We start from the raw sequence: 24,476 nt of genomic DNA on the forward strand, positions 1-24,476 counted from the left end.
ATTGAAGGTGAATGATGAAAAGTGAGATAACATTTTGGGGAAAAAAATCTGCTTTGTAAACAGACATTAGAAGATATATTTAAATTGGTTTTTGGAGTCCAACAAATTCTCAGTGCTTGAATATCTTCGTATAACATTTACCCACTAATCAAAAACCCAATTGTTGGAAGCTTGTCCTTTTAGTTTTATGGCTTCATTTACTAGGATGACACAATTTAAGTTACAGTTGTATGACTTAAAATTAATAACTGAAAATGTACAACAAAACCATTAAAACATCTTTTAGAAATTTGTATCCCTTTGCAAAGAGAAAAAAGAATCTGCAATTACGATTTTAGTATCAAGTCTTTAAGACAAAATTAGAGTTGAAACTATTAAGCTAAGCTAAACTGTTACATTAGAGTTGAAACTATTAAAAGCAAGTAATTTAAAACAATGGCTAGTGGCTCTATCCTTTTTGCTCTCTTCTTATAGTGTTTATATCTCCTATGGAAGTGCACGTACCCTATCTGTTTACAGAACTGTCTTCCTGACTCACATCTTAGCACCTCAGTGCCACACCTTGCCAGGTATACAGAAGCCCTTTCATAATTATGTGTCTAATGGACAAATGGTTAATGAACAGTAACTACTCTGTGCTAACCTTGGAACTTCCATTTAGGTTTCAAAAATGATAAAGAAGATTGCTTCCACATTTTGTCAATCTTTAAATAACTCCCTCCGTTTTGAAGCGCCTATAAATACATTCAAAATTAATTTTAGAAACATCATTCGTCTCATAATTTACTTCAACTCAAATCACCCAATACACTGGTTAAAGGTAAAAGAATAGAACCCAGTGATATTCTTTTTCCTTTTTAAGTCACACTTCATGTGAAAGAGTCCTGTATTTCCCTTTCTTTCTTTTTTTGTATAGTACTAATACCAGTGAAATATTCAGGTCTGAACAAATCTACAAATATTTATTCTAAATTTATTTCTGAAATGTGACTAAATCTGACCATAGTATAAAACAGAAAAGAACAAGATCTGACATATTGAAAGGATTCAAAGAAATATTAATCTAGACTTGAGACCAAATAAAATGAACTAGTGACTAAACCAGTTGACACATCATGGACATGCTTTCTGTGTACCATTTATTTTCATTCCAATGATACAAAGTTATCCTTTGTAAAATCACTGTAATATTCAAGAATCAGCAAGTATAGAGTTGCAGTTTTGCAAGATGAAAGAATTCTTGAGATTGGTTGCACAAAATGAATATACTTAACAATACTGTAATGGCTAAGATGGTACATTTTATGTTATGAATGTTTTACCATAATGAAAAATAATAAAAAAAAGAATCAGCAAGAAAAAAGTGAGAGGATACCTTGAGTTCATAAGTTCAAATATGAAGCAAAGTTTTCATAAATTCAGGATGTTATTTTTAAGGGACAAAAAAGAATACTCAATTCAGTATTTTTGCTACCAGTGATTAAAAACAAAAACAAACAAAACAAAAAACAAACAATAAAAAACAAAACAAAAAAACAAAAAACAAAACAAAAACAAACAAAAAAATGTGAAGAAAGTGTCAAATTTCCTGACAGCTACGGTGTTTTATTTTTGCTATTCATATATTCATTTATTTAGGACTTCATGATTCCAGGTCGATGACCGACTATCATTTGGCCTGTGCATGGCCCATTTTGATTTATTTACTAACTTACATTACTTAGTTGTTTTTAATTATGTAGTAAACACTTGAAAATGCACCATCCAGAACAAAAGCTAAAATCTGTTAAATAACCTGTTTATTACCGCCAGTATAATATTTTTATCAGTCTTGGGTAACCATCTTTCTGAGTCCTGTATTCATCACTCTGTTGCTTTTCTTTTTACATATTTATTGTATCTACATATATACCTAAAAAGTGTCTTTTATCTTAGTTGTTTTAAACATTATTCTATGGAGATCATGCTGTTTGTCATTTTGGGGAATATACTTTTTTCACCTAATAATGAATTGCTAAGGTCCATTCATATTGCTCTTCATTGCTGTAGTCCATTCATGTTTTATTGCTGGCTACTATTCAAAATTATGTGAAAGTATAATTGCAGTGATTTAAAGCATTCTTTATAAATAGCCTCTTTAGGTCTTCATTGTGAACCACATCCAGGTTAGCTGGTCGCCTGAGCCTGCTGTTGGCGCTCAACGACCCTATCTATGTACACCCTTTGATTGTAATTTGTAGTTGTTAAAATGTGCTCTAAATGAACAACCTTACTTCATTTAAAAATCTCAGTAATTTAATCGTATTTGTCTGTTCAGAGACTGTAAGTGCTAGTCTATGTTCTTCTTTATTCAGAGACATAAAACCCTAAAATTTCACTATGAGGATAATATCATATAAACATTAGTGACTTCTAAATCATTTGTTCATTCCAGGTTTAACAAGTCTCTTTCAGTGTATTCCCTCAGGATATTTTCCTTTTTCCCCACCTATTAAAATATTTTCTGCTAACATTGGTGAAAAACATAATAAAGGTTTGTCAGGAACTCTTGGAACATATAAGCTACTAAGAGCTTGACTTTCTTGTTTCTTCTTGTCTATAGCTTAACAAAGAGCATTTTTTTCTGTAAGCTAAAGGAGTAATGCAACTGTTTGGGGCCTTATTCTGAAAAACTTCCTGGAAGAATTTCTAAAATTTGTTAAAAAACAAAAAACTATTTGTGATAAGTTCAAGACTGATAAAGCATGATTAAAAGTGACCAATCAAGGAGCCTTCTGCCTTTGTCCTTAATGTATTTGCCCAAATGATATTTATTATGTAGTGGTTGAGACCCTCCCAGTTCAAGGGGCAGACTTTGGGTCATATTTTGGCTCTGTTGCGAACCAGCTTCATGGCCCTTGACTTGTTTAATGACTGTATGAAGAAATTTTCTGACCTGAAAACGGGGAGAGTAAGTACAGCTATCTCATAGGGTCATTGTGAGATTGAAATAAGATAATGCTTATTGTCTTACCTAATGTTTAACTAAATGACAGGTGCATCTCAGCTCTATCTGTGTTAAATATTGTCAACAAGTCCACACTGGTCTTTGACTTGGAGTGATAATTTATGCTTGTGACAAAGAGCTGTTTCTCACACCTCATTGCGTGTGTTTATAATGCACTACCAGTCCGAGAAAACACAGAAAAACAGGGTAAAAAGAATCTCTTACCTAAGCAAATGCTAACCTGAAATTCCATTGACGTCACAATAGGAAGTTATGGCCTACTCAACATGATTTATCTATTATTAAATACATTTTAAAAGAAATTAGAAGATTAACAAGTGGATGATTCTGCCCAGTGTTTTCTTATAATCTTTTAAGGGTGGCTTTGGAAAATATTTAAATCTCAAAATTCCTACATCCTATCTAACAGCATGCTTTTGTCTTGATAGCCACTCTTTAATTTCACACACTCACTCTCCTAATTAGAATTGTGTAGTGTTTTAGATATTCAGATTCTAACACACCTTGAAATGTTTTACAGATTTATTGGCCTGCTGCAAAGGAACGGGTGGAATTGTGTAAATTAGCTGGGAAAGATGCCAATGTAAGTATGAGACTTTAAAGAACATCTTTGTTAAACTGGTGCTGATATGATAACAAATATTTATATTGGGTTTTATTGAATTAATGGCATTAGTATATTATTTTTAAGGCTACACTAATATTCTGTGTAAAGATTAATATGGTATAAAATGTTTCTACCTTGCCAGAAGGAATGACATTGTTCTCAGAAATTTAGAAATACTACCCTTTCCAAAGTGTTAATTCTGACTGTATTTTCTTCACAAAAAAATCTCAGAAATACATTTGAAATATTTAAAAATAAACCATCAGAAAATACTGTATTTCTAGGGTTGTGTGTTTTTCATCTAATGCATATATTTTGTGAAAGTACACAAAATCATCAGTGGTTTTAGCATTACAAACACACACTTGACATCTTAATTTAATTTGGGGTGAAATTAAACTTACAACATCTACAAGAATTCTTGCAAAAGTAGACATTATAGAGCTATTAAGAAAGATTGGTTGAAAATGAATAATACAACATTCTGGAATAAGAACTAGAAATAATTTACTCCAAAATTTATGTAAGAGTAACTATAGGAAATAACTTATAAAGGATAAATAGTGGGGTCCTAGTATAAACTTCTAGTTTAAGCTCCCTTAAGGACCAGAGAAACCCCTTTAACAGGTATAACTGCCCTCATCATCTTTGGGGTGTCTTGTCTGGATTGCTTTTGCACTGTCCAAGCTGTCTTACATGCTTCCCCAAATTGTGTTGCCTTTTTTTATCTCCAGCAATGCTGTGGCTCTAACTGCCTCTTCTCATCTGAATGTTCTGATTCAGGCCAGATGCTCTGTGTTCTGCCCTGACTTCTTGCCCTGTAATGATAGGGAGAATTGCTCTTCTTTGGCGAAAGAAATCACATCCTGGATGTAACTCAAGATGAAAAAGTTGTAACTTTGGGCAAAAGCATGGACATCATGAGGCTTCCTTTGCAGTATCCTGGAATGTTTCCTCTAACCACTATAACCCAGGAGTATTAAACTGAGCAGTGCCCTCATATTTAATAACAGCAAACAGTATGTGTTGTTTGAAAGCATAATTATATTTAACAATTCTCACTTTATTATTGTGATAAAGGTAAAGCAACACGACGTATGTTGCCTAATGAACTTAAGGGGAAGCTTAGAAGACTTTATTCACTCATTTGTTCATTCATTTATCCAACAAATATTTATTAAGAGCCTAAATATGTGCATTAATAGTGTATGAAAGCGCTCATGGATCTTTTAATCTAATGAGGGATATAGATATTACACAAATGATTCCTTATATGTAGCCACTGTACAGTTGGCCACAGGTTCTAAGTCTATAAATTCAACCAACCGTGCATCAAAAATATTCCAAAAATTCCAGAAAGTTCAAAAAGCAAACTTGAATTTATTGCTTACTGGCAACTGTTTACATAGTGTTTACATTGTATTTACAATTGTTTACATAGCATTTACATTGTATTAAGTATTATAAGTAATCTAGAGATAAAGTATATGGGAGGCTGTGTGTTTGCCATTTTATATAAGGGACTTGAGCATCCTCAGATTTTGACAAATGTCAAGGTCCTGGAACCAATCCACCGAGGATACTGAAGGATGACTGTCCTGCAAAACAAAATAATCAAAACAAAGTAAAAGAAAAAAACTTTTGGTTATGCCTCATTCTGTATTCAGTTAGTGTTAAATGTGACTTTTGGGGCACATTTATGTTAGCAGAAATATATCAGAGAAAGTGTGTGCTTCAAATGCAACAGGAAAAAGTTTTTACATTTATTTTGCTAGAAATGAAAGAGTGTAAACTAATGTAGAATATATTCTTCCTTTCATGTCTCTAATCTCTCCACCCTGTTCAATGTCAGATGCCCTGGGAGCAGGTGCCCCAGTCTGCAAAAGCAACAGTACTTTTTTGAACTCATGGGAAAGAAGGATGCTTTGGTTGTGATTTTTCAAATTTACTTTGTTGCATAACAGTAGAAGCATGTCATAAACAGTGTGAACACTTTTGTGTTTCATCAGTATTGAGTGTAGGATAAGGAGGCAAGTAGGAAAAGGGTGTTTTAAATCTACTCCAACAGAGTAGTGTCAATTTTCCCATGGAACAGGTGAAGGATAAGCACTCAAGGTTAATCAGTGAAGTTTTAATTGTGACAGTTTTCTCATTTCAGTATGTTCACTAATTCCAGTTGTAGAGTAACTCGGTTGCCCCTCTTATCAAGCTAAAACAAAGGGTGATAAACTTTCTTGAAGGTGGTATCCTAGAGAGTACATAAGACCCAGTATATGGAACCTATTCTTCCAATTCAATTGTATTTGAGAGCTTGTAGTCACCTCTGACTTTAAGTACACTTTAAAGTACACTGTGTACTTTAAGTACACCGTTAACCTAGGATTAGAGATTTAGGGAGCTTCTCTCTTTTTACTGAAGTCTATAAAGTTTGCTGTTGAATTATGTAGGTGTAATGCAAGTCTTTGTTTCCTTCTTTTCAATTTGCCCCTTTAAAATAATACTGTATTTTAGAGTTACTAAGAATAGCTAACATTTTTATAGCACTTACCATGTTCCAGGAACTGCTTTCAAAGCTTTATACCTATAATCTCGTTTAATCCTTACAACAATACGGTATGTTAGATTTTATTTTTATTCCTCATTTTCCAGATGAGAAGACTGAGGCCAGAACGTTTAAATGACTTGCCCAATATAACATACCTAGTAAATATTGAATTGAATCCAGAAGGCTTGCCCCACCATCTATGCTCTTATAATACACTATAATCTACACATCAAGGTCTGAGTTGTATGTGTAAGGTCTACAAACTGTATCCCTCAAATCATTTCTCTCTTCACGATAACCATAATGCAGATCCTCATTTTACAGCATTACATAGATTTTGGCCAACAGAAAACTGAGGCAAGTGTGTGGTTTTATTAACATCTTTTATTGCCTTTGGCATTACCCTCTCTCCTCCCTTCTCTCTAGTAATTTTTACCTACTTCCCAAGAGTGTGTTTTGAATTAACAAGTGTTTGGAAAGACTGTCCCTTTACACAAAGGTACTATATAACTGAAAAATAGTGAATTATTTACCATAATGAAAGTTAGCTCATTGGCGTGGGAAGGGAGTGGAAGGAGAGGAAACAAAAGAGAGCTATTCCACTTTCTTGAGCACAGTCCCCAGTTTAATCCAAGGAAGGGAAGAGGTGACAGGAAGCTATTTGGTTGCATTTTGTGTCTGCTTCAAATATTATTCAAAAGAAAGTCACTAAAGAAATGTCTGGTCCTGCTATAAAAGAGTGGGGTAAACTGCTCAGTCCAGGCAAAAGAATGCATGGGGTGTGGGCAGCCTGAGTGGTCGGCTTGACTGTAGAGGCGCACAACCTTGTCAATGGAGACATTACATAGGGTTAAAGGGTCTTCCATCTCTCAAGTTTTCTGATTACATTCTTTTTTTCTTTTTTAAGAACATCTAAAGTAAAACAAAGTGTTCATTGTAGAAAGTTTGCAAATTATATAGAATTCATCTGTAAATAGTTCTTCCCCATGAATATTACCCAGAGATAGCTGGTGACATTTTGATGTTTATTCTTCTATCTTATCTATTTACTATTTTTCAGAATGAAATCATTGTATACATTGTCCCTTAAAACATTTTTTTTTCACTTCGCAGACTGCCATGAGCATTTTCCCATGTCATTAAATTCCTTTTTTATAACACTACTTTTAATAGCTGCACTGCATTCCTTTATATATTATTTCATCAATCCCCTATTGTTAGAGTTTTGGTAGATATCCAGTTTTTACTATTGTGAATGATGCTGCACATAAAAAGCCTTATATATAAATATTGTGAACATCTTAGGTTATTGAGTACAATTACTGGTCAAAGGATATAAAATCTTTTATATACATTGTAAAATGGCCCTCCAGAAAGTTTATGCTTCTTATGCTTTATCCAGCAGTGCATGCTCTTAAGAGGGTATATTTCCCCATACCCTTGCTAATGTTGGATATAACATATAGTTAATGTTTAATACTAATACATTAATGAATGAAATAAATATATTTAATTTTTGCCAACAAAAAGAAAATTATTTTTGTTGTTTTAGCTTGACATTCTTTTTTTTTTTTTTTTTTTTTTTCGGTACACGGGCCTCTCACTGTTGTGGCCTCTCCCGTTGCGGAGCACAGGCTCTGGACGCACAGGCCCAGTGGCCATGGCTCACGGGCCCAGCCGCTCTGCGGCATGTGGGATCTTCTGGGACTGGGGCACGAACCAGTGTCCCCTGAATCGGCAGGCGGACTCTCAACCACTGCGCCACCAGGGAAGCCCAAGCTTGACATTCTTTAATTACTATAAATGCTAAATATTTTATGTAGTTGTAAAATTAGGATTTATATTCATATGTTATTACTTTCTGATCCACTCACATAAAAAATATTCTTTCCTAGTTATCCTACTTGATATATAGATTTTGATAGGCATATCACTCAATTTTTTTCCCTTTAAAATGTTTTTCTTTGCCTTTCTACCTCAACTGGTTTTGCTCTGTAGAAATCCTCCCCTGTGAGATGTTTCATTTTTAAGAGAGAAATGGGATATTTGGATTTTCATATACTTATTTTGAAGCATTGACAACTTATTAAAATATTTTCAACATTGTAAGACCTAAACAGATATCTTTGCAGACTGAACTCTATCAGAAGTCTGCTAGACAAACGTAAGGTGTAGCACAATGATAGGCATGTGGCGAATGATCACAAAATATTTGAGGATCACAATATTCTGCAAAATATGCTAAACACAAAAAACAGACCACATTCTTTTTTTTTTTTAATCTATCAATCTTTTTCTTTTTTTTAGATGTTGGGGGTAGGAGTTTATTAATTAATTAATTAATTTTTGCTGTGTTGGGTCTTCGTTTCTGCGCGAGGGCTTTCTCTAGTTGTGGCGAGCGGAGGTCACTCTTCATCGCAGTGCGCGGGCCTCTCACTATCGCGGCCTCTCCCGTTGCGGAGCACAGGCTCCGGACGCACAGGCTTAGCAGTTGTGGCTCAGGGGCCCAGCCGCTCCGTGGCATGTGGGATCTTCCCGGACCAGGGCTCGAACCCGTGTCCCCTGTATCGGCAGGCGGACTCTCAACCACTGCGCCACCAGAGAAGCCCAGACCACATTCTTAATCATAAGTGTCTTTTCATATATAACCTAAATAAATTAAAATTAGTGATTATAAGTCAGTTATCAGAAATACATATAAAGCTGTATTGGATTTAACTGGACTATATGTAACGTTAGAGAATTACAAGTAGTTCTGTTTTGCTAATATTTTTCTAGGTATTAGGGGGAAACAAAAATTCTAAGTGTTGATATATAAACTAATATTTACTTGTCTTTTCTCTAAGTATTGTTTCATATTTGTTTTATTTATTTAATTGTATATCTCTTTAGATATATGTAAGGATGTGGATGAGAGGTAAAAATTGAAATAAATAATCTTACTTGAGAGAATTAGAAAGTTGATACTTGTTTTTAGTTCTCTCTCTCTTTCTTCCAGTGGAGAGTTAGGGAGGTGGGAAGCGTGGGGAAGGAAGGAGAAATTCAGTTCTTTTCCCAGGTTGAGTACATTACTGGCTGAATTGAATTGTTTGGTGTCATGCCCCAACCCTTGCCATTGTGGGCAATAGCTGATAAATTAGCCAGCTTTCAGGGAAAGTTAAAACAGCTGCTTCTCGAATTTATCTTTCTTTATGCCTCACAGAATTACACCACCATTAATAGCCATGCCGGTCACTAAGTGAATTAAGTCAAGTTAATTATTGCTCATGCTGTTGAAGCAGATCTTGGAAGCTTTATAAATTAAAAGAGAAATCATTGTAAAGGCTTTTGCTTTGCTTCCAGTGTTTGGCTGAAATGTCCACCCCAGGCAAAATTTAAAATGAGACCTTCTCTTTTAGAATCTCTGTCCCCGGTTTCTTCCCCTCACTGCCCTGTCATTGCCTCCAGGCTTCCCAGAGAACTGCCCTCCATCAACTTCACCACAGAAAACTTTGAGCAGAACTGACTTTTTTTGGTAAACTGTGTCAGATAACTCAGGATACATGGTTCTATTCCATGGCAGCCCAATCTGAGAGAAGAGAGGAATTTCAGAAATACATCCTTGGTGACATCTCACCAAAGTAAAAACTAGAATAATAGGTTACTTTCCAGGGCTGGCTGCATTTTAATAAAGTAACTCCCAGGAAAGTTAAAGGATGGGAAATGTTTTAGGTGTGATTCAGAGCTTTTTCTTTATCATCACTCAAATTATATCTCCTATGTGTGTAAAACTTCCCTCTGGGCCTCATTTGCCTTTTTAAACAGTGCTGTGTCTCTCACAGTCCCTAGTCTTTCTGACTTTATAATTTATAATCTGGAAAGGCAGTTGTTTTATTTCTTTATACAAATATTGATTTCACAATCTTGTAAGATTACTGTGTTACTCGGCTTGGGCTACCATAATAAAATACCATAAACTAGGCTGCTTAAACAACAGATATTTATTTCTCACAGTTCTGAAGGCTGGGAAATCCAAGGTCAAAGTGCAGGCCGACTTGGTCTTTGGTGAAAATTCTCTTTTTGGCTTGCAGGTGGCTATCTTCCTGTGATATCTGCACAGGGCAGAGAGAGTGAGAGCGAGTGCCCTGGTCTCTTCTTAGAAAGGCACTAATCCTATCATGAGGACCTCACTCTCCAAACCTCTTCTAAAGCTAATTACCTCCTAAAGGCCTCACCTCCTAATACCATCACCCTGGGAGGTTTAGGGTTTCAACCCATGCATTTTGGGAGGACACAGATATTCACTCCATAACAATTACCCTCTAAATTCTATGATTCTTTGGTAACACTGAGCTTTTGAAAAAATGGTGAAATCACTGGCAGTGAGTGAATCCCACCTTACTCCAGGCATATAACTCTACTCTTGCCCTCCCTGTATACTGTTCCATGTGTAGATTTCACCCTGCATAAATCTCTTCATGGGGAAAAGACCAATAAATAAAAGTCCCTTCAGTGAGCATGAGTGAGCAAAAATGAAAGCTAGAGAATATTAAAATCTCTTACCCTAGCAGTGAAGCCATCATTGCAATTTATCTGCTGATTGCATATATTTTTCCTCTTTTTTTTGCCTTGGCTTATCTCATATTACTGTGTCATTCGTTCAAAACCATTAGTAGGGCATATTTACTCTCTGAATTAGGTTTTCATTTGCGATTGTCTAGCATGATGTAAAAGAACATGAAGCTAGTTCTCTGTGGTGCCTTTGTGTCAATAGAAAATAAATTCTCTTCATCAAACACCTTGATGGAAGGGTGGAAAACACAGAATATGATTTTGTTAAGTAAGATTATCTGACAGAAAATTGTCTTAATGAATATAAAATTTTCCTTTCTTAGGAGGCTACATATAATAATTATATGAGAACATATACTAAACATATGAAAATATTCAAGGTAACAAAGATGTCTGCAGTGTGATTTGCACTTCCTCAGATAGGACTTTTTTCACAGCATACAACCTGTGTAACCATATGCAGTGGCCCTTCTGCTGTTACAAAGTGCCCACTCTTCCTACCTGATAAAGAAACATCCTTCCCTTGCGTGGTTAACTGAGGGGTTGGAACTGTCCTTTCATATAGTCTTAAGCAACTTCTTTGTTTATAAGGAAGCAGAGAGCAGAAAACTCAATAAGTTAGTTCTTTATAACATTTTTCTGTAGTAGAATGTGCAGATTTTATTCACTGGGTTCTACAAATTCTTGAGACATAAGATTGCCAGGCTAGCTGGACAGAGGAAGACCTAGGTACTAGGAACTCTGTACCACAGATATGGAGACATAGCTATTCATTCTAAAATCAGAACAGCCACTGGGATATTGATTATTCTGTATAGATCAAAATCAGAGTAAGTGATAAACAATTATTAAATGTTACATTCTTTAATTTAGTCCACATAACAATCATAATCCTATCAGCTAAGTTGTTGTCTGCCTTTTAAAAATTTTACTTAATTTAAAAAATCATCCTACCAGTTAGGTCATTATCTTTTTTATTTTTTAATACCCTCCTCCTAACGACCCTAACAACAACAGTGACCTGACAGGTGAAGGACCCGTGGCCACTCAGGCAGAGAGAAAATGGACTTTTTCTCTGAATCTCAGTCGTTTCGTAGATTTCCAACCTCCTTAATAAACACCTGCCCACCTCCTGGGTAAAGTTGATCTAGAATAAAAGTAGACTACTGCCCAGTGTTTTCTCAGGAGTCTTTGGGCCCAGGAATCATGAAGCCATGGTTAACAAATTGTTGCCATTAATTATGTAAAGAGAAGGGATGACTTACAGAAGATGAATTGAAAATAATATATAATAACAAGAATGACTACTCTGAAAAATTGAGTCACTATTTACAAGTAATTGGGGGATAGAAAATAATTAAGTTATAAAGCTATACATTGGAAAGAAATATTTTTAGGCCTAAACATTTGCAAAAGAGGCAGAAATATGTCTCTTAAAATTTTGACTTGGTGTAAAAAAATATTTATGGAAAAAACAGAAGAGATTCTTGAAATAAGCAGGAATTAAGGTAAGTCTTAAAGGCTCTGTAACATTGAAAATAAATGGAAATAAAGTGGTAGGCAATTCCGGAAAATAAGAACGGGATAATATATAGGAAGACACATATGTGTTGAGTGTTTTGTTTAGCATAGCTGAGACAGTTGAAGTTGTACACAGTAGGTTCTATATGGGATAGACAATGTGGGAACATCAGAGCATGATGGGTTTGGTTCTGTAGGAAATCCTTGAAAGAAAGTATGGATACCTCATTCACATTATGTTCATTCTCTAGGCCCCATTGAGTCCCACTATAGAGATGTGCATTCTAGCACTGTGATTAGTTCAAAACCTTATTCAAAAAAACTTCAGTCACTCATTAAAGCCATAGTTTCTAATTTGTTTTGCCTCCTTTGCTAAGTCAGGTGTTAAACATTTCTCATAAGTCTTTTTTATTTTAGTTCTTATTTTTGATAATTAATCTACTTGGGAAACAGGTGGTATGAATGATAATCTTTCAAATACCTGAATTGTATGCTAATGCTTTTATTTTTTTATGCCCAATAGACAGAATGTGCAAATTTCATCCGGGTACTTCAACCCTATAACAAAACTCATGTTTATGTGTGTGGAACTGGAGCATTTCATCCAATATGTGGATATATTGATCTTGGAATCTACAAGGAGGTAAATATAATGAAATAGCACAAAAACAATTATAATAACTTGTTACTTAACGCCTATGACATAAAATAGTTAGACTTGAATATAAAGATTGAATCATATTCTGTGTGAACTGAATAAGAACTTATATTCCAAACCACTTTATGGATTGCCAATTTGATTGTACACTTTATCCACCTAATAAAAATTTCTTCATTAAAAGTTTTTTTAGTGATATGATTAAAATAAATGGTATACAGTGTTGAAAGTGCTTGTTTTCTAGGCTCTATGTACAGCTTTATTTTCTCTTGAGTTTCCTTTATAACTAAATCTATTTAGTATGTTGCGGTTGGTAAAAATTTATTTCCCATAAGACCTCGCAACGGAATGATATCTTATAAATAATTTAATTTTCCCCATCCAACAAATTTGACCTGTTACTTATGTTTACAATAGTAGACACTAAATACAGATAATTTTAATGATTTTCTTAAAATTGTATGGATAGTTGTTATCACACTGGACTTATTATTTCTGCCAGACCAAAGTGACATAGTGGAAATGTGGGATGTATTAATTAGGAGTAATGTATTCCAGCAATCAATGAGCATTTCAGTAAATAAGAAACATGCAGGTTACAATAATTTAATCAACAACACGTTAGAGTACTTTCTTTGTGTCATGGACTGTGCCAGGCACTTTACATGGATTGTTTTTGTAATTTCACAACACTGTTAATGAAGTTGGTACCTTAATAACTTCCAGTTTGCAAGTTAGTAAAAACTGAGTCTCAGTAGAATGAAATACCATGCCTAAGTCACCCAACTAATAAATGGCCTAGCAAGGAATTGAACCAAAGTAGCCTATCGCTAGAGCAAGCATGCCCAACTGAGCTTTAGAATATGTACTCTAAATCATTCCTTTGTGTGGGTTGATGGGTTACACTGTCATCCTTATGTTTATGTATATACTTCTTGTGAATAACCACACATATTTGCAGGGTAATTGGCTGCGTGTTTGAAAGTAAAGTCTGGGCTCATGGTACAGGTTTCTTTACACTGATTTAACTGATTCAAGCAGAGATCAAACCCACAACTGTGGCTGGATAAATTTTTCTCTCTAACCAACTTGTCTAACCAGCCCAGACTCAATGGTTTGAAAGTAAAGCAACCCTGATAGTTAAATCTCTGAAGCACTAGGAGACTTGGCAACTTGAATCCATCATACTTTGTTGCCAGTGTAATGTTCTCTTGCCTAGCTTTGATGAAGAGTAATATATAACAGTGGCTTATAGCATAGGCTGCAATTACATGAGATAGCCCCACATCTTGGATGTGTTTTGAGGCCTGGGGCTAAAAGCCAAACTCACAACCTGCTGAGGGATGCAAATAGTGTTCATTAACTCCTAAAAGTCACAAATGCTGAAAGGGAATATAGAAGGAGCTAATTACTTAGCTTGAGACTGTCAAAAAGCCCAGGGGCAGTCAGATTTACAAGTTCTGTGAATAAGACAATTATGAGTGAACAGGGATATTGAGCCTTGTGAGTTTTCCACTAGTCAGGAGTACAGGTAATTGTATGGCAGCCCTGCTTGAAGACCGTTCTCTTCTAAAATGAATTATTAGTCCCAGGATTCACTGTCCATTCAGAGGGAAGGCACTTCCATCTTCAAATAGATAAGATTGCTTCTCAGGTGGCTGGGAACAGGGAAGAGCAACAGATAACAGGGATGGAGGAGAGAAGTGTGCGAAGCCCTCTTCCTGGGGACCACTGTTTTGTGTGCCTGGGGCAACGGGAAGAAAGAGGAAACAGCTAAAATAAATCCCAGATTTCTATCTTTGGCAGTGAGTTGGAGAGGGGTGTTATTTATTGAGATGAGAAGAGTAACAGATTTGTGGGGGAAATCGTGAGTTAGTTTTGTACATTCTGCATTTGAGAAATGTTCCGTAGGTCATACCAAGTGGGCGGTTGGATTCAGATTTCAGGATAGAAGTCAGGGCTGTTGACAACAACTAAGAGCTAAACATGAGGAGCCAGAGTTTGAATTATGGCTCGGATCATTTACCATGGCTCCACGGTCTTCTGCATAAACTCTCTAAGCTTCTGTTTATTCAGCAAAACGATGACAATAATAATAGTAACTCAGAGTTATTTTAAGAATAAAATGAGAAAATGATTGTGCATAGGCTTCGGTATAGCCCTTGCTCTATTCCAGTCACTTAATTCGCAGCCGTATTAGGCAACAAGAACACAGAAAGGCAGAGACAAGTATGTCAAAAGTATGTATATAAACTTTATTTCAGCATAGTGTCTGCAGTCTCTATCTATCTATCTATCTACCTACCTATGTATCTACTCTGCAATCCTGGGGGTGCCTGATAGTTGTTTAATAATTAGATTGGAAGTATGTTCTTTCCTCTGGAATCTTCCTTCTGCTGCAAATCTCATATTTAAATATTAATAGTATTAATAATATTAATAATAATTTTTCCTAATGTGATAGTTAAACATTTCCTATTCTTATCTTCTTATGTCTTTACTTCAACAGTATTTCTCTGTGTGCAGTTTAGACAGGTACTTTTTTGCATGATTAATTAGGCTTAAGGAATTTAATGGGGAAAATCTTATAAAATTAAAGTTGTCTCAAAAAAAGTGTCATGTCATTCAGTTTATCTCAGGGAGTCCATTTAATCAGCCATTATTTTTTTACATCATTTTCTTGTTGGTATCCTTGACTCTGGCTTAAGGAAACTTGCTTTCCTGCTGTCTCCTTTCTCCAGGAGATTATAAGGGAGACCTTGTCCTTAGCCTCCGCAAATACCAATTCTATGGGCTTATCTTGAGAATTTAATGAAATGCTGCGTTTTGACAACAGAAGTCTGTACAATTATAAGGGTTTATCTAGGACTTTGTATCAACTATGACATTCTCCCAGATGTTTTCTTGGTTTTTCTTTTTTAGCTTTTCACTATAATCTTCTGGCACACCAGGATTCAGTTTACTTTTTCCCTTTACAACGTCCCATTATAGGCTTTAGAGTCAACAGTTCTGTTTGACCTGTGGCGAATAATGTGCCCTTAATATTTAAACATTCTTAAGAGCCGTGATCTGTAGGTGTTTTTCCCTGACATATCTCTAGCCCCATCCACAGTTGGGAAACATGCCCTAAATGTGTTCTCACTGGACTTTTTTCATGCCTAGGCGCCACTATCACAACTTGTCATTAGCTGAACTGTTCTAACTAAACATACTTGGGCTTGATCATGTTACATGGTCATGGTGAGTCTATACATTAATTTCAACACATTTCTAAATCCATGAGTTTGAAATCCTGAGACTAGATTAGTTAAAAACATGAACTTTGGAGACAGCCCTGAGTTCAAGCTACTGCTTTGCCTCTTATTCACTATGTGATGCTGAACAAGATACTTACCCCCTTTTATGCTCAATATTCCTCTTGTAAAGCTGGAATTAAAGTGGCTACCTCTTTAGGTTAGTGGTGAAGATTCAGTGAGACAATGTACATCAAGTTCCTGGCCCATGGTTAGTATGTATTAATTGTTAAGTACCATTACTCTTAGTATTAAAGTGTATTTACTTAAAACTATAAAATGGCAAATGTTAATCATGCTATTTAAATTGGTATTACTATTTTTTAATAAGGCGGTAATTACTGTTGATCCTGTTAATAAGAAAAAGATCTGAAATGACACATCATACAATAATAATAATCCAAATATTTCCTCTATCCCTTTTGCTTCTTTACTTGCTTTCTAGGTAAGTGGCACTGAATGATCCCTTTTAATTGCATGTGTGCTCTGATATAACTGTAGATATGCCATCTAGAGAGAATATCTGAAATGCTGAATTTCTCTAACTAGTACATTTGCAGCCTGAGTCATCAGTCTTTTGCTGGATGACAGTGTTGTCATTGTTATGAAACACTCAAGCTCATGGGGCCATATTCATTATACATTCATATTTTTCTTGGAAAGTTCAACTTAAGATGTTTTTTTTCCCTGAATGTTAAAAGTCTGCCAATGCCATTCTGTCTGTGGCCACTATTTTAAAAATAGATGTTTCAGCCAAAATAACTATGTGGCTTTAATGTGCATAGTGTTTTCGTAATAGTGAAAATACTACAACAGGATTTTTTTTGCCCACATGTATCAACAGCTCTGAAAATGAACTGCCTGCCTTACAACGCTTTTAAGTCACTAAAATTACAAAAATATCACGAAGCTTAAGTAATTTGGTATAGTTGTAGATGCTTAGGTAGATAGACCATAATAGTTATGAAAGTATAATTATTATAGTAAATTTATTCCTTACAGGAGGAACCTGGCTTATTAGGCTCAATAAATTAGTTATTAGGCTTAAGAAGTAGGAGTGTTTGATGGTGATTTCGATAATGATAGTGGTCCAGGCTAAATGAATCGATGAGGATATTGCTACTTCCGGTTGAAAAATTCATTCATTATTATCATCATTACTTTGGGCAAATGGAGACCAAAACATGGGAACTGAGTCTTGCTAGAAATAATATTTGTGGAAGAGTTAAGAAGCACAGCATGATGTGCGTGCTATCTGCTCAGTTTCTGTTGAATTAATGAATTAGAATTTCGTTCTTATCTCCTACGTTCTTGCTGACTCGGATATTTTTTAAAAAATCTCACTTGTGTTAATATTTCTCATAACAGGAAGTTATGTTCAAACTAGACACACATCATTTGGAGTCTGGCAGACTGAAATGTCCTTTTGATCCTCAGCAGCCTTTTGCTTCAGTAATGACAGGTAAGATCCGTGATGGATAGTTCTAGCTTTTAGGTGTTTTTCTAAAAAGGTGTGTGTCGATTCAACCACATTTTCTCAATGAGTTAAAGATTATTTTGGATTAACCATCCACTGGCTGTTTGGTTGTAGTTTTTTAGTGTCATGTCTCTCTATACTTAGCTCCTTATCCAGAAAGTGAGGCTCCAGTAATCCCTAACGTCAGCACAGTTACATTTTAAATGAACTTCAGGTTGAATTCTTCTTAATACAAATGACACACATGCAATTGTGCTATAATTCTACATGTAGCTGTCCCAGATTTTCTTATCTTTAGCGATGCCCCATTTGGTTCACTATGGCAGTTAAATTGAGCAATTCCTTGAACATAATATGTTACAAAATATGTTGAAGATGTGAGGGGGGGGATTAATAATAAGACGTAAGTGGATAAATGAATAAAACAAATAAATCAAACTGTAGAATGCAGATAAAAGAATGGTATAACACCTCTCACCCCAGTTTCACCATAACCTGATTACATTAATGGCAATGTGAAATTTTTGCTAGCACATTCAGTCTTCTCTTGCTTTGTATAAATCTTAAATTCTCTTATGGGAGGACTGTCCTGTTTAAAGAAGGCAGTACTGTGTGGTCTGAAGTCTTTTCTGAGGAATGTCGGCATGACCTCTGAATTTCAACCATTATAAGGACTTCTTTTGTCTTGGTTTGGTTCATGACTTCAGTCTCTTTTTATTTAACTTGTCCATCAGATGTCTGAATAGACTATCAGAGTGACGCCCCATGACATTTTAATTTTCACTTAGCGAGAACTAATGCTCTTCCTTTGAAGTGAAAGTGTGTGTGTTTTTTGAAAATTATGTGACTAATGTTCAGTCATTATCCTCAGAAAATGAGATTGATGATCTGTGATTCTGACCTGTCAAGTGGGGTTGACACACCCTTAATAAAAAACAATAGATTGTAGGTGTTGGTGACCCCTCGTAGGAACCCCTGAGTAATTTAAATACAAAGAAGACAGTTTTAAAGTCTGGATACACAGATCCAACTTTTATGTTGAAATACACCATTTTTTCTGGCAAAATGTTTGAATATTTGTAGTTTTATGTTTCAAATTGATGGTGTGTTTTTATTCTTACCAAACTTTTTTCATAATGTCTTTATTGATGTTGTTATTGTTATTCTTCTACTTTTTAAAACTTGCCCCACAATGAAATACTGCCTTCCACCATATATACTTAAGAGATGGAATCAGTACCATGTCTACATTTACTTTACATAACTGGATTTCTCTCTTTTTTGGGGGGGGGGTGGTTTCTCTCTTTTATATGTATGTGTGTGTGTTTCCCCCTTTTGAAAGTCGACTATTGTCATGAGTATTTAGGTTGGTTGTCTCAGGTAGTTCAGGAAAAGTCTTATTTCAGTGGATGTAATTGGAGGATTTTGAAAGTATCTGAATCACTTATGCAAAGGCAGAATTTTCAAGATACGTTTCTGAGGAAAATTGAACTTTAGTGATAAAACAGTGTCTGTAGTTGTTCTTCTATTTAGGCATTTAAAAAATCTAAATGCTCTGTAGAGATTAGCTGTTTTTTAAATTTTAGTCTATTAAGTGTAACCCCAAGTAGTTGAATATAAAGATTTCTTGAAACAGAGGCTTAGCTCTCAAAGGGGTAATGCATGCTATTGTAGGGACCGTATTCTTCCTGCCTCAGGCTGCTCTCCCACTACATGCTAACCAGCGTTAGGGAACATGGACCACCATTCCCCTCTTTTCCAACCCCCATCCTTTTCTCCCCCCTCCTCTCCCTTCTATCCTTTCTTCCTCTCCTCTCCCCATCTTCCTCTCCTCCCCTTTCCCTTCTTCTTCATTTCTTTCCTCCCTCCTCCCCCTTCTCCACCTCTTTCTACCTCTCTCACCCCCTTTCTCCTCTTTTCTTCTCTTCTGTCTCTCTCCTTCTGTCTCTGGTAAACATGGATATTCACTTTACATAAATAACAGGACAGAAGTTTGGTATGCAGTAATGGCAACATCTTTCCTTTTTCAGAAATGCCTGTTTATCAGAACTATTAGAGACATGATTAGCTACAAGGAATGCAGCATGTTATAATTACAAAGTATGACTTCAGTGCTGAAAGCTCCCTTTCAGCAGAGGTTAGGCAAAGAAAAGTTGTGGTCACTGAGGTTGTGTCGGTTAAGTAAATTCTAATTACACAATTCATTCCTCATTATGGCGTTTACTTTCTAAATATTTTTTTTGCGTTATTACAAAGAGAGACTCCTAATTATGATATGTCCTTGAATTATTTGTGGGGAGAAGGGAAAGAAGAGGAACTTATTCATAACAGAAGCTAAATGCATGTGCAATTATTAATTCGGAAGACACCGGCCTTTTTTATATTCAAGTAGTAGTTAGCATCGGCTTACCAAAGTTCACTGAGTTATCTTTTCTTCAACTAAGCAGATTTTTCAAAATCTGAAGGGGAAATTTATGAAACAATATATTTCTGATGTTAAGCAATAGACATCATTGGTTTCATGCTGTGAAATTAGTCTATTGTCAGTAGTGTCTGCCGGTAAACTCTTAGAAGTCCTGAGTATTCGTTTCTCCCTTGCAGATGAGTACCTCTACTCTGGAACAGCTTCTGATTTCCTTGGCAAGGACACTGCATTCACGCGGTCCCTTGGGCCTACTCACGACCACCATTACATCAGAACTGATATTTCGGAGCACCACTGGCTCAATGGTTAGTGATTTTCACACTTTTGATCGTTTTGCCTTTGCTTTTGGGTAGATAAGGAACTCATGATTATTCATTCAGATGTGTTTTGGAACTGATTTAGCTCAACATATAAAATACATTTGAAATAGCTCCTCAGTGCGTTCGACAAATCTCCAGAACCTACTGTGTATATAATAATAACAGCTGACATTTATTGTGTGTGTGTGCTATTGTCCTTGACATTGTTCCATGCGCTACTTGATTTTTTAAAATATTCACAATGATGTAATATGAGAGATGTGTTATTACTATTATGTGCTTTTTTTTTTTTTTTTTTTTTGGCTGTACGCGTGCCTCTCACTGTTGTGGCCTCTCCCGTTGCGGAGCACAGGCTCCGGACATGCAGGCTCAGCGGCCGTGGCTCACGGGCCCAGCCGCTCTGCAGCATGTGGGATCTTCCTGGACCTGGGCACGAACCCGCGTCCCCTGCATCGGCAGGCGGACTCTCAACCACTGCGCCACCAGGGAAGCCCTGTGCTTTTTAAAGATGAATAAACTGAGGTAGAGAGAAGTGGAGTAATTTGGTCAAGGTCTTCCAACTTGTCAGTTGCAGAGCTGGGATTCAAGTTGGCAATCTTTCTCCTGCTATCTGTTTTTTAATGACTAAGCCAAATACTGTCTGTGAGCATAATAGAAAGGGGTTATTGTAATGCTAACTTCTTTTATTTAAAAAATAATTTCTATTTTGGTTAAAACATGTCCCTCCAAAAATTTAAGCATATTGATATTGACATGAGTTTGTCTGATTACTTTTGTGTTTAGCGGTCATACAGTATTCCGAATTTTCAACAACAACAAAAAGACTTCCTAAATGAATTTATTTAATGGAAGGAATAGTGAAAGCCTTTTTTTTTTCTTTTGCCCCACTGCTTTACAACAGGTCAGGTTTTATCATGATTTTTTAAAGTTTTCTGATTAACATAGGAATTTATTTCACCGCATGGCACACAGCATTTCTCATTCCCGCTATAAATATTGGGTTTTAGTGGAGGAGGCCTGGGTAGAGATTTCCTAGGGGCTATCTCTGTATCTCTCAGTATCATTCAAGCAGTGACAACATAAACAAAAGGGAAAAACACTTCTGAAACATTTCTTTAGTCAAAACCTCCAGATCCATTTGTTTACACAACAGTGTGATCTCTGTTGACCAAAAGAGAACCCTATTAACAGAGTAAACAAATTTAGAATATCCCCAACTAGTGATTACTGTTCACTTCTTAACACTTGTGCAAGGCAGGCTGATCTTGTGAATATTGTGAAGGTTTCGTGGGAATTACTTGGTTTGAGAGTGACTCCATAGATTTTACCAGTAGAAAAGCTCAGTTATCTGTTTAGGTAACAAGATATTATGGATTTATTTATTTTTTTTTAAAGAGTTTGCTGTTTTGAAGAATGTTCACTCTTCTTTCTTAATTAATTTATTATTTATTTATTTATTTTGGCTGCATTGGGTCTTCGTTGCTGTGCGCGGGCGTCCTCTCGTTGCGGTGAGCGGGGGCTACTCTTCGTCGTGGTGCGCGGGCTTCTCACTGTGGTGGCTTCTCTTGCCGCGAAGCATGGGCTCTAGGTGCACGAACTGCAGTAGTTGTGGCTCACAAGCTCTAGAGTGCAGGCTCAGTAGTTGTGGCGCACGGGCTTAGTTGCTCCCCGGCATGTGGGATCTTCCTGGACCAGCGCTCGAACCTGTGTCCCCTGTGTTGGCAGGCAGATTTTTAGCCACTGTGCCACCAGGGAAGTCCTGATATTATGGCTTTAAAATGAAGTATAGATTGCATTTCCCAGGCTTAGGATGGCAAACATCATCATGTTGCCACTCATTTAAGAGATTAGTCTATTTTTTCCTTACCTGTGACATGTCCAAAAGAAGTCAACAGTATTGCTAAAACAGTAAATGCGGGAAATATTTATTCAACTATTATTTGCCTAACATGCTGTTCTTAGTGCTGTGTGAAGAGAATTACAAAGTAAGAAACCTTTGCGCTGGTTTAGCATTCTCTTAATAAACAACTTTTAAGGGCCTGTGGCATACTGAATGCTCTTCTGTCCACTGGGCCTGCTGAGATTATACGGAAGGGTCACTGACCTCATGGATGATAAATGCCTGGAGCATAGGAGGAGAGTGGGTGATGGAGCCAGAAAGCTGTAAATATTTTCCTGAAACTACTGTGAAGTTATCTATTATTTAATTCTTTATTTTTATTTTATTGAGGTATAATTGATTTACAGTGTTGTGTTAATTTCTGCTGTATAGCAAAATGACTCAGTTATTTTATATATATATATATATATATATATTCTTTTTCATATTCTTTTCCATTACACTTTATCACAGGATATCGAATGTAGTTTCCTGTGCTATACAGTAGGACCTTGTCATTTATCCATCCTATATATACTGGTTTGCATCTGCTGATCCCAAACTCCCAGTCCTTTTCTCCCCCATCTCTCCTCCGTCTTGGCAACCAGGGGTCTGTTCTCTATGTCTTGGAGTCTATTTCTGTTTCATGGATATGTTCATTTGTGTCATACTTTAGATTCCACATATAAGTGATATCATATGGTATTTGTCTTTCTCTTTCTGACTTACTTCGCTTAGTATGATAATCTCTATGGTCCATCCACCTTGCTGCAAATGACATTATTTCATTCTTTTTTATGGCTAATATTCCATTGTATATATTTACCATGTCTTCTTTAGCCATTCATCTGTTAATGTATTTAATTCTTTTTTGTGTGTCTTTTTTTTGTAAGGGATAATTGACATATAACATTGTATTAGTTTCAGGTGTACAACATGATTTGATACTTGTATATATTGCAAAATGGTCACCACAGTAAGTCTAGTTAACTTCCATCACCACATATAGTCATAGAATTCTTTTCTTGTGATGAGAACTTTTAAGGTCTACTCTCTTAGCAACTTTCAAATATTCAATACACCGTTATTAATTATAGTCACCATGATGTACATTACATCCCCAGGACTTATTTATTTTGTAACTTGAAATTTGTACCTTTTGGACCCCCCTTCACCAATTCCCTAATTTTAACCAGAAAATTAGATCTTTGTTGTTTATAGAGGTAACTGATAATACCAGGAAGGGAAAACTAAAGGAGAAGGAGGACAGAGAGGTAAGGGGCCATTGCACCAAAAACAGGAGAATGAGGGTGGGACAGGAACAAAGGTAGTGGCAGTGGAGGTGGACATGAGAATATACAGCAACAAGTAATGGAAAGAGAAGATATCTGTTTGGGAATAGAAGAGCCCCAGGATATGAGGAAAAATTCAAGAGAAGATTTTGGGTACTGGGAAAACTTTGCAATGAAAGAAGTCAGTAGAAAGGAAGAAACTGAAGGAGGGAGGCAGGATATACAGTAGAAGTCTCGGTGGATTGAATGCAGGCAAATGATTAAGAATTAGGAGACCTATTATTTATGGTTGTAGGACATTTAAGGCAGATTGCTTAGTGGTTAATAACCAGAGGGACCATATAACCTGGTCTGCCCTGGACATTTCCAGTTTACCTTTGCTGTTCTTTAACTCTCTGAAGTGTCCCAATTTAGACAAAAATTACAGCTCTTTTTTGTGGAACTTAATTACCTAAGTTTAAATCCTGACTCTTACTTATTTGTGACCTTGGTCAAACCTTTCTGTGCATTTAAATTCTTTGTCTAAAAACTTGGCATAATAATAGTATCTGTTCCCAGGGTGTTACAAGAGTTAAATCTTATAGGGGAGTCTGATGGAAGGCAATTGTAAAAGCAATTCAGTGTCAATATTATCATCACCATCATTATTGTTATTCCTGAAGGTGAGAGAGGTAGCACGGTGGGACTAAAGCTCCGGATGCTCTGATTCTCTGATATCTACTTAGCATTTTTAAGTACAGACCACCTTTTCCTTCTCTCTCTCTACATTTCATAATTCTGTGAGCTCATCCATTCTAATAGTTTTCTGTGTTCTTGTTTCCTAAAACTGTATTTCCAACCTTTTCCTGTAACTAAGTGACCTTAAAAATATTTATTTCTATGTTTTACATTGTCATCTCAG

At 36.0% G+C, this 24,476-nt stretch overlaps 1 protein-coding gene across 4 annotated transcripts in view; it reads left to right on the plus strand.

Annotated features, from left to right (window-relative positions):
- Positions 1-24,476, plus strand: part of SEMA3D (semaphorin 3D) — a 209,297-nt gene that overhangs the window by 117,557 nt on the left and 67,264 nt on the right. For all 4 annotated transcript variants that reach the window (XM_027102734.1, XM_027102730.1, XM_027102731.1 and 1 more), the window contains 4 exons: positions 3,528-3,590; positions 12,755-12,874; positions 17,551-17,644; positions 20,261-20,389. In XM_027102734.1, coding sequence (XP_026958535.1) covers positions 3,528-3,590; positions 12,755-12,874; positions 17,551-17,644; positions 20,261-20,389 — 406 coding nt within the window. The remainder of the gene's footprint in view (positions 1-3,527; positions 3,591-12,754; positions 12,875-17,550; positions 17,645-20,260; positions 20,390-24,476) is intronic.

The sequence above is a fragment of the Aethalodelphis obliquidens genome, unplaced genomic scaffold, assembly GCF_003676395.1.
Source record: "Aethalodelphis obliquidens isolate GAN/ISIS:26980383/991018 unplaced genomic scaffold, ASM367639v1 scaffold5, whole genome shotgun sequence".
In the NCBI taxonomy this organism is placed as follows: domain Eukaryota; kingdom Metazoa; phylum Chordata; class Mammalia; order Artiodactyla; family Delphinidae; genus Aethalodelphis; species Aethalodelphis obliquidens.